The following is a 16,485-nucleotide window of genomic DNA, read 5'->3' as shown; positions in this document are numbered from 1 at the left end:
TACTGACATCAATGACACCTGCCACTGAGGACACTTAACACCCTGCGGGATTGGACTCTAATGGAAGAACTAATATTTGTTGACTAATTTGTTTGCAAATATATTTGCTTGCAGTTGTTAAGTTCACATATTACTGAATTGAAATCTTACATAGACTTCTTTCTGTGCGTTTGATGAGCATTTCAGTTCATCTTTAAAGTGAAAGCCTGTACTGTAGGCATTGGAATCTAACTTTTGACACAGGCAGTGAGATGATAATTTAACGAGGATGAAATATACTCAGTTCCCTTTATTCCTTCCCTTTGTGAAGTTGCTTCTTTTGCACTCTTTGTGTTAGAGGATCTCACAGCTGAATATCTTTTTGTGGGAATGTTCTTAGCTAATTGCAGGTGCAGAATCTCAGCAGCCAGTTCCTGGAACCACACCTTCAGAAGAAGACAGGTCAAAGTCAGCACCAACCTCTCCATGTGATCAGGGTTAGATACCTGTTTTATTTCCATACCAATAAATATTGCTGCAGTGTCAGTCTCTATGAGGAGTAATAGTGCTGTTACAATGGACCCCGGCCTGGATAGACAATCTGCTTCAAATTAAACAAGAAGTGTGAGCCACAGAAAGTCACCTTCAGGGATCCGGAAATCTGATGGGAAATTTTGTGAATTGTAGTTTAAAAAAAAAAAAAAAAAAGACTTTGAAAGGGCCTGATTCTCCTCTCCTTTACACCAATATATTCCATTGACTTCAAAGTGAAACTCAGGGAAACTGTGAATCCACAAGAGAGAGTTCACATGAACCCTGAATCTTCAGAGGACTTAGTGTTCATTCCTTATTTATGCTGGTGTGTCTGGAAGCAGAATGGGGCCTGTAGCACTTGGAAGTGAAAGTGTCAGCATGATCTATTTATTTAGATTGAATGCCCTGCATCACATTATTTGTGTGGTACCGAAATGTAACTTATGAATTTCAGGTTTCAGAGTAACAGCCGTGTTAGTCTGTATCCGCAAAAAGAACAGGAGTACTTGTGGCACCTTAGAGACTAACACATTTATTAGAGCATAAGCTTTCGTGGACTATAGCCCACTTCTTCGGATGCATACAGAGTGGAATAAATATTGAGGAGATATATATACACACATACAGAGAGCATAAACAGGTGGGAGTTGTCCACTTTAACCTGTCTGGTCATTCAATGACAGACCTGCGGGTGGCTATATTACAACAGAAAAACTTCAAAAACAGACTCCAACGAGAGACTGCTGAGCTGGAATTGATATACAAACTAGAAACAATCAACTCAGGATTGAATAAGGACTGGGAATGGCTGAGCCATTACAAACATTGAATCTATCTCCCCTTGTAAGTATTCTCACACTTCTTATCAAACTGTCTGTACTGGGCTATCTTGATTATCACTTCAAAAGTTTTTTTTCCTCTTACTTAATTGGTCTCTCAGAATTGGTAAGACAACTCCCACCTGTTTATGCTCTCTGTATCTGTGTATATATATCTCCTCAATATTTATTCCACTCTGTATGCATCCGAAGAAGTGGGCTGTAGTCCATGAAAGCTTATGCTCTAATAAATTTGTTAGTCTCTAAGGTGCCACAAGTACTCCTATTCTTTTTATGAATTTCATTATCTAAGCCCTTAGATAACTAAATAACTTTACCTAAGAGATTCAGCAGTATATTTCTTATAATGAGAAGAGGGATGGAATCGCCTGCAATAGCATGGACTGGGTTTGTAGAGAAGTCAATCCGTTGTTCCCACCTTTTCACAGAAATCAAAGAGCTTGAAAACAACATTAGGAAAGCTTTGTCGTTTGACAATCGAGGAGAAGAACACAGAGCGACAGCAACAACGTCAACAGACAATCAGCTTAATAAACCTGGGGAGAATGGTGAAAACGGGGAAGTCAAACAAGTCCAGACCAAGCGAATGGGCCTTGAAGAGTTCAACTTCATTAAAGTATTAGGGAAAGGCAGCTTTGGCAAGGTTGGTGGCTTTCTCTGATTTGATGGATTATTTTTGACTCTGCTGTACACAGTACTAATGTTAATGTTGCCTAACGTGATCCCACCACAGGGGTTTCTTTCTTGTCTTACTTATTGGGATAGTCAGCTTTCAAAATAGTCATTTTCATGAATATGTATCCTGCTGATTAGCTAGAATTACTTTACTGTTTAAATCATTATAAAAAATGAGGGCTAAGAGCTTTGAACTAGATTTCAAGATTTCACTATTGAAATTGCATTAACTAAATGTAGAATAAATACTACTGGACAGGGAATATAACTACAGTGGGTGTATTCCGATAGGAAACAGAAGTGTAGAAATGACATTAGGGGATTCTGTGTTTGTTCTCTCTTCAGATAATTTCCACTTCAAATTTGCTCACTTTGCAAGTCAAATGATGGGTGGTTGTATTTGTCCAACTTCCAGCCTTGAAAATTCCACATGCCACGTGAAAATTAAGTTGTGTTTGGTCTCCATCCCTCTTCTAGCTCAGTTGCAGCAACCTGATGGTTTTATTGATGATGAAAGAGACCAAGATATAGTCCAGTTCATTCTGCGATAGTTGCATTGTGTCCCTCAACGCTAGCAATAGGAAAATCACGGTTTTCTCAACGAAGAAAGCAAAAATGATTTGAAGGCTGGAGCTGTGCTAAGATTTTATAACAGCCCCCATCCCCCAAAGCCAGGCAAACCTCACCTGATTTTGGTTTCATTATTGATGTGAAACCTAGATAAGATTCACTCAGTGTTTTAAACCTTTCAGTGTGCCTGGACTATGTTTTGAACAAACATGAGCCCATTAATGGTTTGATGAAAACCTTGCAAAGCTCTGTAGTTTTGGCTGAGTTTGACTTTGAGTTGACCAAATGAGTTTGGCATGAGCGAAGCTTGTATAAATTCCATCACATGCCTACACAGGTGTTTTGTCTACTGGCTGCTTTCACTGGTGCTAGTGCTTGAAAAATGAGCATGCAGATTTGCGTCCACACTAATTAAGCTGTTAATATTTTAGCATACTTTTGGGAGGGAGAAAAGGAGAAATAATTAATGGAATTATGCGGGTTGGGGCACATGATTTATGAGGAGAGGCTGAGGGAACTGGGCTTATTTAGTCTGCAGAAGAGAAGAGTGAGGGGGGATTTGATAGCAGCCTTCAACTACCTGAAGGGGGATTCCAAAAAGGATGGAGCTAGGCTGTTCTCAGTGGTGGCAAATGACAGAACAAGGAGCAATGGTCTCAAGTTGCAGTGTGGGAGGTCTAGATTGGATATTAGGAAAAACTATTTCACTAGGAGGGTGGTAAAGCACTGGAATGGGTTCCCTAGGGAGATGGTGGAATCTCCATCCTTATTGGTTTTTAAGGCCCGGCTTGACAAAGCCCTGGCTGGGATGATTTAGTTGGGGTTGGTCCTGCTTTGAGCAGGGGGTTGAACTAGATGACCGCCTGAGGTCTCTTCCAACCCTAATCTTCTATGATTCTATGAATAAAAATAACAAGTAATAATTTACTGACTGGTCTGATCTTCCTCACTGTGAATATCTTGCAAGGATTTATCTGGAGTTCAGAAGTAGCAGTAAGAAGATAATAGTGAGGGCATGTGAGAACAAGGAGTAATTATTTCCAAATTGGCAAATCTTTTCTCTTAGGCAGCAGAACCGCTGCATTTCCACTCTGAGGCAGTAAGTGGAAGAAGCAGGAGTCTGTGGAAGGACTGAAAACACCATGCATGCTTCATAGCTTTAATTCTCAGGGGGCTCACTCTGGGTATCTTTAGAGGATATGTCTATGAGTCTCAGTGCCCAGGTCAGTTGACTCGGGCTCATGGGGCTCGGGCTGCAGGGCTATAGAATTGCCATGTAGACATTTGGCTCAGGCTAGAGCTCAGACTCTGTGAGGGGGAGGGGTATCAGAGCCTGGGCTCCAATCCAAGCCCAAACATCTATATTGCAATTTTATAGCCCCGCAATCTGAGCCTCACGACGAGCCCAAGTCAGCTGACTCAGGTCAGCTGCCACGGTTTTTTTTCACGGTGTAGACATACTATTGAAAGCGAGTGAGGGCAGGAGGGAATGTGTGGAGCTGGAGCTATGCAGTTCTACAGTAATTTTCTTTTCAGTGTGCTATGCTCTGTGGTGATTAAGAGGTAGGGATGGAACATGGGAATCTGCTGCTACACAGATCCACTCTTGATACCTCCATAATAAAGAGGTCTCTGCATATACAGGGGTTCCTGCAGTACCAGTTCTGGAGCAGTTCTTTGTCTCCTTATTCCTCACTACCCCAGTCAGTCTCTGCAGAGTACCTCTGTACCACGCCCAGACAAGCCAAACTCAGGTTTGAATGGGACAGGGCTTTTCCCTCAAATAGGTGTTGATTTTGGGTGCTCTTTTCAGGCTGTCACAGTGATGTGCATTGTTCTATAGAATGACAAAATTGTTGCAGCACTTTTGGGAACTAAACCCACATTGTGCTCTAGCTTTGTCCCCTTCCCTATTTTCCAGATCTTAGCAGTAGGGCACAGAAGGCAAACTGCAAGGTACGGGATAACAAGGAGTTAACTGCCTGCAATCTTAACTAAACTGAATGAAGCATACACGGTGTGGCTGATATTCAAAGTTCTAATAAAAGTGTCCATTTTAAAATGTGAATTTCTTCAGCTACTTAGCTACGTAAAATAGACAACTTGAGAGTGCTGTGTGAGTGCAGTTATCGTTTCAATTGTTCTGTACTTTTCAAATCTATACACATTTTTTTCTATTGTGTTTAAATTTGTCATGTATAATATATTTGTGTGATTTATATGTGCTGTATATAAGCAAAGATTTCTACTGATTCTAGGTCATGCTAGCTGAGCTAAAAGGTAAAGATGAAGTATATGCGGTGAAAGTCTTAAAGAAAGATGTCATCCTTCAAGATGATGATGTAGACTGTACAATGACAGAAAAGAGAATTCTGGCATTAGCACGGAAACATCCCTATCTAACACAACTTTACTGCTGCTTCCAGACCAAGGTATGCTAAATAAGCATGTTGGTTAACTTTCATCAAGAGAGCTGTACAACAGGATTAAGTATTTGCAGTTCAAAATGAAGCTGCATGAAAAGTACCAATGCACAGTGTTTTGAAATATTTCTTAGAGGGTTTCATTGACGCCTCAGGATCATGAAATTTGAATGGGCTCTCCTTTTAACTTGTATGTTGTCAAGAAATCAAAGGAAAATGGTATATCCAGCTCACTGCTTGCCCAAACAGAATCTTCATGGCAAATGTAGTGCCATTATTAAACAGCATAAATACTGTGTTGCCTTGTACATGCCAGAAGATGGCAGTAGAGAAACAACAATAGGTTACTGAGTTATCCTTTACTAGGGTTTCTGTACAGTATACGATAATAGGGTATATCAGTGGCTTACATAACTGAGATAAAAATGTTGTTAGTGTCCAGTATGCAGAGAAAGAGATACCCAAATTGTTCATTAAAACTCTGTTTTCGTTAACTCTGACAGAAATAAGATTACAGGAGAACCCTTCTGCGGTTCATATTTTCAGTTTCTTATGCTGTAAAATGAAGCTGATGTTTGTAGAGTTCAAAAAGAAGAGGAGGCAGATATGTTGCCCTTCAAATCAACTCCTATAAAACTAATGCTGTCCATGAGGTAGGAGGACAGCAAAAGCTGATAATGAGATCCTTGCTCCCTAAACTATTCCCTTCCCCACTGTGTGTTCACTGTTAGGGATTTCTGATATGGAATCCCTCTGCAGACTGGGGTTGCTACCAGCATGTAAGCACTCTAATCTTAAACGTTCTGTTTGGAGGGTGAGTGAATTGTCTAGACTCTCTGAAACTGTTAATTAGGATGTTTGAGACTAGTCCTATTCAGTGCTCATTTCCATACTTCATCCCCATAGCCCTTTATTTCTTTCTGTCATCCAGCAGAGCAGACAACCATCGTCTGCTTTTCACCTGGTAGATAAAGGTTCTCTCGTACTTTGTGTCGCCTCCTTGACTTCATTGGGAGTTTTGCCTAAGGACTGCAGAATAAAGCTTAATTTGTGAATAAGCAGTTTTGTTGATAGAATATCAATTATTGTATCTGGTTAAAACCTTAAAAACACCTGTAACCTTAAAAAGTTCTTTTAAAATATTACATGTTCCAAATCATTAACCCCATTGAAGTCAATGTAAATTTTGCCGTTAATTTAAATGGGACCAGGATTTAGTCCTTAGAGAAAACACAATATTTAGACTTAAAATGTATAAATAAATAAATGTTTATATTTAAAATAAAATATTTGAAATTCAGTTATATTACTTACCAGCCACATCCTGAGTTCAGGGTTCTTTTTCAGCAAAGGATGACATTTGAATTCTTGGGGGAAAGTTATTGTTGGTGTAACTCTGTTAAAATAAGTGGAGTTAAACCAGGGAGAAATTAGCCCATTGTTCCTAATTCAAAGTCATTAAACCAACAGTAGGCATAACAAAAATCATACTGTCTAGTTGCACAGTAGAACCAAAAATGTATATGCACAAATGAGCAGTTAAATGTTTACCTGGCTTATGAATTTGCTATGGCTTTATGTGCAATTGTAGTAATTAGTTGCATGCAATTATGGAATATCTGTGCCTAAAAAGTTTTTGAACAGAATTGTCAGGAAAAATTGTTTAACTGAACAGTTGATTAAGAAGACAAGAAATTTGGTTAGTGTGTTGTAGGAAAATTGTCAGTAGTATCTAGATTACAGTCTTCAAATTTTCCATTAGCAGATTGTTGGCATAATCTCATAGTATTTAAAGTAGTGGGGTTTTCGGCCTTTCACATCTTCTGACACTAACACAAATAATGTGTTAGGAACATATATGAAAAAAATCCAAATAAAGTTTATTTCTACCAGAGATACTTCAAAGAATCTGAGGATCATTCTAATTTGAATTTCAGTTGAGTTTCGGAATGTTTGAACACACTATTCTTACAATAATAGATGAGGCATTTGGAAGAAATAGATTTCATCAACAGAGAGAGATTTTCAAGACTAAGGGAGACCAGACCTCCTGAAATGTAAATAAATATACCATCCTGCTGATACGAGTCATGTGACTGGGGAATGTTAACATCAATAAAGGCCAGCTTTGCATAAGGTAAATTATGCCACTGCTGTTCACTCCCTGCTTCTACTGGTGATTTCCCTCCCTTTCCATTCCCAGCCCATACCATCTTTCCCGTGACACTTCTGAATTGTATTCTTCCCGCTCTCCAAGCCATTTCCCAGTGTAAGAGATTCACAAATTTGTCTATAGCTCCCACTGACATCCTCTCAGTCCTCTGTTTTCCTCCCCCTTTGCTTCTACTCAGGCCATCTCTCCACCAAAGAGACTATCCAATACTTCCCCTCCCTCAAGGAGAATAACTAGACTAGAGTTTGTGGTCAGTTATAACTTGAATGAACTGATCACTAAGTAACTTGAGTTAACTAACTAGACACCTAACAAGTGTTGTTCCAAGACACTATGAGGTATATTTGACTGTGATACAGTCTCCTATGGGAAATAGTGGGACCCCCATTGGTTTATGTGGAACTTTAATCATGCATAGACATTGTGCTGGCATTCTATACAGGGGTTGATTTCACTCAAATGTTATATTAGCAGAGAGCAAAAGTTGAGCTTGTAATTCTCACAAGAAACTGGAGTCTTTAAGAATTAAGCCCGTCCTGTTAAACAACAACAACAACAAAATACCATGTGACCTATGTGTCCAGTCAAAACAAAGGAACACATCTCAATAATGAAATATTTCAAAGAACTGCTTGGGAACAATCTACAAAGGACTCTTTGTAGAAATTGTATATAAACATAATTAATACATCAGCAAAAATTGTAAACTGTTTGTGAATTGGGGGGGGAAACAGCTACATTATTCACTGAATTATTTGCTCAGCTCCTATAAAAAAAAAACAGGTAGGGAAACAGTTCTTAAACAAGCACCGTGTATAATAAAAATAGCTTTGCTGAGACAAAGGCTTTTGCACAGTAGAGCCAAAAATGTTTCAAACATAAGTGTCGGATTAATTATTTAGACTAACATTGTCTGCAGTAGGAGATCAAGGTGCTGAGAACCTCAGAATTGGGCCCTACAATAGTGATCCTGCTGGAATTAAATTTTACAATTCAGATATATCTTATTGCTCATACTGGGGAAGACTGGCATTGTATTAATTGTCAAAGTACTTGATGGTTTTTTTCTGTATGTAACTTCATTTTATCTTTTATTCCCTTCGCCACAAAAATTAATGCTTCTAAAAAGTGGGAGCTTTCCCTTGCATGCTGTAAAGTGTAATTAAAACTGTGCAGACAGTGCAGAGAAGTTGCTCAGTACAGATTGCGTGGCAAGACATATTGTAGTGTTTACCTTCATAATGTGATGGTGTAGCCATTTTGATCCCTTATATTAGAGAGGAGGTGGGTTTGCTAATATCTTTGAGTGGACCATCTTTTACTGGTGAAAGAGACAAGGTTTCGAGTTTACAAAGAGAAGACCTGAAGAAGAGCTCTATATATGGTCCAGTCAAAGATATTACCAAACCTACCTTGTCTCTTCATAAGGTAGACATTTTAATCTGTTCAGATATCCTTTTCATTAAGATGCTTGTCTAAATTATCTTTTAGTCATCATTGATATACTATGGAAAATATTTTAAATTATTTTGGAAAGCCATGGGCCCAATTCAGGAACTATGCCAAGTGGATGCTAATATGGATATAAACTTACATGTTAATATTGCTTTAACAATGCTTCTCGGTTTTGACTGGCAAGTGTCAGACAGCCTCCCCACACAGATGAGAAGGCTGTCAGGAGCATACATTGGGTCCATAGCCTGCAGACATTTACACACATTCTTAACTGTAATCAAATGAATAGTCCCATTTGACTTTAAGATTGGAACCATAATCTGTACAAGGGTCTCAACTGAGCAAATCATGTAAGTATGTGTTTTACTTTAAGCAAGTGCTCAAATCCATTGACATGAAAGCCAAGCACAAGTTGAAGTTCTTGGTGAACGGGGATGGGTTTAAGCATGTGTTTTGCTGAACTGGGAGACTAGCAGAAAATTGAAAGATGTTATTTGAAAACTTTTGTGAAACTCCCATCTGTTGTTCACACAGCTTATAAACTGAACAAATAATGCAGGGGGAGATGCTGAATAATTTAATTCAAATAAAATCATGAAAGGAATTGCTCCTAACTTCCTAAAATACAACCTTTTGCTGCTGAATTTTTTTCATGTTTTGTCTCAAACCTAAAGGTAAACTTTTCTAAAAGATTGATCAAAACCAGCTCAGTGTTTTGAAGTTACTTGAACATAGAATAAAATATGCTTTTAGTATATTTTTATGAGAATTGTAATGCTTGAATAATTTGAAAAATGAAGGATGCTCAATGCTTCAAATATGGTTTTGAAGACAGGTGCTCAGAGTAGATAATTGTCCCTTTTTGCCTTATAATCTATTAATTATACTGAGATGTTAATTAACATCAAGACAATTTTGAAGAAAATTAGTTTTAACAGATGGATTTATGAATGTTTAAAGTCAGCTTTCTGGTGCATTTGCATTGAAGATTTTTCTTCCCCATGAATATGAGAGTATAGTTATTCCCCCAAGCCCTTATGAAGTTAGTAACCATTATGCCCATTTTATAAATGGGGAACTGAGGCACAGAGCGATGTTACACAGGAAGTCTGTTGCAGTGCTAAGAACTGAACACAGGACTCATGAGTCCCAATTTAGTGCCCTAACCACAACATCATCTCTCCTCTCTTCTATACTGGAGTACTTCTCCAAGGATAGTGTGTGTTGTTTCTAGAGAAAAATGTAGCAATTTAATGCATTTCTGCCATTCTGTTAGAAAATAGTCACATATTTTAATATGAATATGTAATGTGTGTGTATTTGTACATGTTTGTGCATGTGTATCATGTTTGTGGTTAAGAAATCTAGATTTGATAAATTTTATTTTTCGAAGTCATTAGCTTGTACTTTGGGCATGCAGGGGTAATACAAGGAATAAAGAGCTGCTAGTAAGGTGGGGGGAGCATAGAATACTGTGTACTTATTACAGATGGTATTAGCTATCATAAAAGTTTCATTAAAATGATGTGGGCAAGAGGAATAAACTGGCTAGTTTGAACTTCCATGCTATCTGTCATTTATAGATCATGATGTGATTCATTTAATACATATTTATCCGATTCATTGGTCTTCTGTATTTATTTTATAAACCGGGTTTCTGGAAGAGAAATTTCAGTAATTTAAACAATATATTTATTTTATCTTCAAAGTGTTTTATGAACATACACTTCCATGGCAGGGCTGTTCTCGATACTCGTGTAATAAGTAGGAATTGTTATCTCCATTGTACAAATGGTAGCGATTAAGGCCAAAGTGACTGCTAATTTTGGCTTCCTCAAATTTTAAATCCCCAACTTGACACTTTGAGTCTGGTTTTCAGAGGTGTCTAAAGTTGGGCACTCAAAATTAGCAGCCACTTTGGGGACTTTTGGCCTCAGTGACTTCCCCTAATGTGAAAAAAATGAGTCACTACCAGAGTCTGAATTAGAACTCAAGTTTCTGGCTCTCAATCCTTTCTTCAGACTGCTAGACCCTGCTTCATCTGCTAATGGAGAATTTAGAGAAAAAAAGATTGGTTAATACAATTTTACCCTTGTTTATTGGTAGGACTAGCAGGAAAGATACAAGATTGTACTATTGATACATGACTCACCAGATAGTGCAAGTATACGGTCCTACAAGTGTGAGTTTTTTTCTTAGTATGCAGGTAGGAAATGCTGTGTTGTTGGTAGTTTTGTTACACGTTTTCCTTCCAGAGACTCTGTGGCAGATAGCAGAGAGATTTATAGAAAAGGGGATTTCCTGCATGCTGTTTTTGACACGTCCGTCTATATGTGTAAATGAGACAAGCTAAACTTAGGGTATTCCCAGACTCTGCACCACTGATTTCCCTCCACTGGGAAGGCAGCCTGCAGGACCCCAGAATTCTGCTACCACTCAACAGGGCAAATCTGATGTCAGAAGCAAGACATTAGTGTCAGAAGAAGGGGCAGCGCTGGTATCAGAAGAGGGGCATCAGTGTCGAAAGGTAATTAACAATAGATCGATAGATAGAAGAAAACCCTGACTTCAGAAAAGGGACAAGAGCCTGAGGTAACATGACCTAGTGACTTTGCTATTGCTGTTGATTCTTATGTGGCAGGTAGTTGGATACTGGGATGAAGGATGACAGTATAAAACCCTAAGACAAACAAATAGTATCATTTAGCATTCATATATTATGGAAGCGATTCCATTTTTCACCTTATCAGAGTATGCTCAGCAGGGATGTCAACTCACTCTGTGCAGAAGGCCACATCCTATTTTTAGTTATTATCTGGGGACCAGGTTAGAAAATTGAGAAGAATATATGACTTTCCATGGACAGCTATGGCAATGGGAAGCTTGCACAAAGATCTATGATAGGCTCCTTTTAGACCTATGGTTTCAGTCATTCTGGAGACTCAAGAAGTCAACACTGCATTAGTTATACTTAGTTCACAGTTGGAGCCTTAGGAACCATGAGAGTTAGAATTTTTTTTTTTTTTTTTAATGAAACCTTAGATTTTGCAGAATGTGACTATACCACACAGGCGTATAAATACATCAAGAGGCAGGATCTAGCAGTAACTCTGGGTTGAAAATTAACTCAGTGGCTTAAACATAAAATAGAGTCTCTATATGGGAGTAAACGTTTTAAAATAATTTCCTCACTCAAAAATCTATTTGAATAGTTTATTATAAGTTTAGAAAAAAAAGAACTTCACTTATTTGCTCTTTAGATCAACTTTGTGCTCCTTGTTAAATCTTTCAGGCTGTTACTCTAATGTAGCTTTCAAAATAGCAACAGCCTCATCACAGAAATGTTTCCCTTTGGCCAAATTACATTATACATAGACATCCCCCATTTTGCATTTTTAAGACATTCTTTTTAGCAGAACAATCTCGCTATTGATTGATACTCAGGTTTCCTCTACAATTCACATCTTATGGAAGATTTACAATCAGCCCTACCACTGGTCTACACTGCAGTGCTACAGTGGCACATTGCAGCATCACAGCCTTGCCATTGTCTGTAGATTGTGAGCCCTTTGGTGTAGGAACCATTTCTTCCTTTGTGTTTGTACAGCTTCTAGCACATTGTTGTTGTTGCTGGAAGGATGTTCTTGTATTTAAAGCACTGACTTCAATTTAGGAGATTCAGTTTCAGTTCCCAGCTCTGTCACAGATTTCCTGTGACCTGGGCAAGCCACCTAATCCTCTGCTTCAATTCCCAATCTGTAAAATAGGAATGATAATGCTTCCTTGTCCCATCCTTTGTCTGCTTTGTCTATTTAAACTGTAAGCTCTTTGTGGCAGGGTCAATCTCTCACTGTGTGTATGTACAGCACCTACTTCAATGAGGCCCCTGATACCAGAAACAAATAAGTAATTAGAATCTATGCCTTAGTTCCCTGACTACTGACTAATAATGTCAATATTATCAGGAAATTTGCATCCAAAAAGTAGGGTTTGCTAAAAATAAACATACAGAAATGAATATTCATAGAAATGGTGTGTATTGTTATTTAAATGACAGTGCAAACCATTTTTTGTTTGTTTAAATGTTTGTTTGTTTAAATATTCCCATGAAGTTTTCCCAATTCACACACTGCAGTATTGTGGATAGCATGAGAACCAGGAAGTGGAATGGACTAGTCTATTTTTATTCCTAAAAATGAAGTACTCAAAACTGAACAGACAGTGTAAATGGTGAAAAGTAAATAAGATTTTAAAAGCTCTTTATTTTTTTTAATGTAAGGTGGTATAAGTAACAAAGGTAATATTTTTTGTTTTGATACATGATTTTTAGCCTGACAGAGTTCCTTTAAGAAGTAGCATGTTCGTAAGTGGAAAAAAAGTTTTTGATCATGTAAAAGAAGGTTTTTTTTCCCCCTTATGTTTATTTAACAGGCTAGTAAATGTCTTGTGTGATAATAGCTCAGGGTGGTGTCATTTGAGATCTTCAGTGCAAATTAACCTCACTGGCTGGCCAGTTACATTTATCTGGGACAAATCAGAGGTTTCTAATCCATTTTACCTGGTATTCTTGTGCTTTGGTTGCTAAGCAGCTAAACTCATTATGCAGTAGTTGCTACATGGGTGTAATCTGTTTAGGACAAGTTTGCACTGCCCTATGTTACTGGTTAGTGTCAGATTAGAAATTTTGTATGGCTCAATTTTGTTATGCCTATGGCTTCAGTGGGATTGTGTATGTGTAACAGAGCACTGTATTAGCCCCAGTAACTTTTAGATTCATCAGAGCTAAAATATTTTAACACAAGGTACTTTAATACATTAAGCAGAGACAAATTTTCGACCAGTTAAGTGTTAACTGTGTGAGAGGGTTGAATCAATGGTAAACATACAATATACAAGAGATGTTACTAATACTTAATATTGTTTTATTATTGGTTGGTTCCAACAGACTTATTCAAATCACAAGTGCAAACAAAATGAAGTTCACCTGCTCTGCAGATATTTCAGGAAGTGCAAAGAGGTACAAAGGACTAATATCTAGTGATGACTCAGGCACCGTACAGTGCAGAGAAACCCCGACAATCTGATGTAATAACATTGTGCTGAGTATGACACTTCAGGAATTACTTCGGGCTGTGTGTTAAATTTAGATATCCCAGAGACAGTAACACATTATGATTGTTTAGTGATCAGTGCAATGTTTAAAAGTAGATATTGTGGTTGAGAATAGTCAGGATGGTAAAGTTGATGAGTAAATACAGTAATTATTGTCTCTCATATACACAAGTTCCTGTGTCTGGCTTGGTGACCTGATTTTGGAAAACTTGCTGTTCTGCTGCTTAATCGTTGTTAGCTGTTCTTGAAAGATTATTGAAGCCTGGTTAGCTCACTGAAGATCCATTGTTCCCATTAGCCCTGTTAGCTTTACACTTCAAGTCCTGGCTATCAGAGCAGTCAAACTCCCTCAGGGCCCATATCCATACTTACTCCTGTAACTTAGGCTTTGTCTACACTAGCACTTTTGTCGGCAAAACTTCTATCAGTCAGGAGTGTGGAAAGCACCCCTCCCCCCGACTGACCTAAGTTTCACCGACAAAAGTGCCAGTGTGGGCAGCACTATATCCGCAGGAGACGCTCACCTGCCAAAATAGCTCCTGCTGCTCCTTGGGGTGGTTTAATTAAGCCAGCGGGAGATCTCTCTCTTGCTGGCATAGAGTGGCACACAGGAGACCTTACAGTGGCGCAGCTGCAGCGGTACAGCTCTGCCACTGTAAGGTCCATAGTGCAGACACAGCCTTAAAGAAGGCATCAGTCAAAAATATCTAAAAGCTTCTCTTTTTAAGACAGTAAAGATTTTTATTTTGAGAGTTTGATGCAGCACCCAAACTGAACAGGACTCTCACCACTTTTCAAATCCAAGTACATGACTTGCTTCTGGTGTGCATATGTAAAAGTGAATGTTGCAGCTGCAGCTCCACATTTTGCTCTAGTTGTAACCTACTGGGGCCTTGTCCACACTTAGGAATAGCTCTGATTCAGCAAATGATGACCAACTTTCACTGTAGCTGCACTGGTATAGACAAGGGCAGTCTAGGTTCTGCACTGATTTGAGATAATTAGGGTTCACCTTGAACCCTGGTTTACCCTTGTCTACATTTAGGAGTCAGCACTGGTGTAGCTATACCAATTGCTGCTGTACCTGAAGATTCACCATCTAGCTTGTCTAGTAGATTTTAGACCAGAAATGATTGAGTGCAGACAGCAGATTATTTGAGAAGCAGGAGGAGTCAAAAGTGTGTGGACCTACCTGCTTTCTCCCTACAGATTGTAGAACTTTACACACTTTCCCCGTTGAGAAACACTTTACCATTCCTGTTGAGGCATGTCTGAGTACAGATGCATTTTCAGAATACCAACCACAAGCTTTACCAACGTTTTTCCTGCCAAAATTGTCTGTCTTGTACACCCTACTTTGGCAGAGATCAAAGGAGACCAGGGTGCCATCTTCCAAAAATGGGCAAATGTGGTAGTAAGGTTTGTAGGGAGAGCAGAACTTGAATACACATGTCTGTTGCAGAATCCACATCCCCTTGCAGACTTTGTGGTGTGTTGCCTTCACTTCAGTCGTGTGACTATTTTAATGATCATTTTTGTTTGTTCCTCATGAGGTGTTTTTAAATTGACATGTTTGTATGAATGGTGCAATTGTTCTCAACTGTGAGGAATAATTTAACAATGCTGGTTTAAATAAATCCAGTGTTTAGGGCCGATTGTGGTTTTTAAGCTGTTTGATACATTTCAGGGTGGTGCTGAGAAGGATGAAGATGGTTCATGTAACAGGAGCCTCTGCAAGAGTTCTGGTCTATTGTTTTGTCACAAGTCTGGCTGGGTGGTGTGTGGAGTTACTGGGGACGAAGAACCCCTCAAGTAATACATCCACGGGGGGAGGTCAAGGGAGCAGGAAGTACCACTGCCAAAACAAGCCAAGGGCTCTGATGTTCCACTCTCTCTCCTCCTCCTCCTGTGTGTGAAGACACCTTAGCTTTCAGGGTCATTCAGTGGGAGGGACCCTGGAAGCACGGTGGGGAAGGAGCAGACCCATGACTCTGGTGCTTGCCCCATCTTTCTGACCCCAACCTCTCTCACTTCTAACAGTGAGTTTTCCTCACAACCATGCACGTTGGGCATAGTTGAGCCTTTGCAAGGCATAGCCATGGCTACCGGATACTATGGGCTATCATACTGGTGTCCGTTGTTGGAGGCCTTCTGCCACTAAAGCATGTAATTAAGTAGTAGGCCCCTCTGTGTGCTGAGGGAATGTGCACAGAAGCAAATATGCCCAGCAGCACTAGATGCGGAGGTCTCTGAGTTACTACAGAGAATTCTTTCCCAAGTGTCTGGGTCTTGTCCACATGCTCTGGGTCTCACTGATTGCCATATTTGAGTTTGGGAAGGAATTTTCCCCTGGTCAGACTGACAGAGATCCTGGGGGGGATTTCACCTTCTTCTGCTGCATAGGCCACGGTTCGCTTGCAGGTTTACACTAGGGTAAATGGTGGATTATCTGTAACTTGAAATCTTTTAAACCATGATTTGAGGATTTCAGTAACTCAGCCAGCGGTTAGGGACCTATTACAGGAGCGGGTGGGTGAGGTTCTGTGGCCAGCAATGTGCAGGAGGTCAGACTAAATGATCTTGATAGTCCCTTCTGGCCTTAAAGTCTATGAGATGTAGCATGCACTCCCCCACACCATGCAAGCTGCATAGCATGCCTACCTCCTAGGAGCACCTAGCACCACTGGCAGCAGTAACACTCCCTGAATCCTCCCACTCAGCACAT

At 39.3% G+C, this 16,485-nt stretch overlaps 1 protein-coding gene across 3 annotated transcripts in view; it reads left to right on the top strand.

The window, feature by feature from the left end:
* Positions 1-16,485, top strand: part of PRKCE (protein kinase C epsilon) — a 503,064-nt gene that overhangs the window by 345,393 nt on the left and 141,186 nt on the right. For all 3 annotated transcript variants that reach the window (XM_054023148.1, XM_054023147.1, XM_054023146.1), the window contains 3 exons: positions 380-476; positions 1,781-1,995; positions 4,856-5,029. In XM_054023148.1, coding sequence (XP_053879123.1) covers positions 380-476; positions 1,781-1,995; positions 4,856-5,029 — 486 coding nt within the window. The remainder of the gene's footprint in view (positions 1-379; positions 477-1,780; positions 1,996-4,855; positions 5,030-16,485) is intronic.

The sequence above is a fragment of the Malaclemys terrapin genome, chromosome 3 (assembly GCF_027887155.1).
Source record: "Malaclemys terrapin pileata isolate rMalTer1 chromosome 3, rMalTer1.hap1, whole genome shotgun sequence".
Classification (NCBI taxonomy): Eukaryota; Metazoa; Chordata; order Testudines; family Emydidae; genus Malaclemys; species Malaclemys terrapin.
The sequence above is the reverse complement of the archived record's forward strand: the minus strand, read 5'-3'. Positions and strand labels throughout refer to the sequence as shown.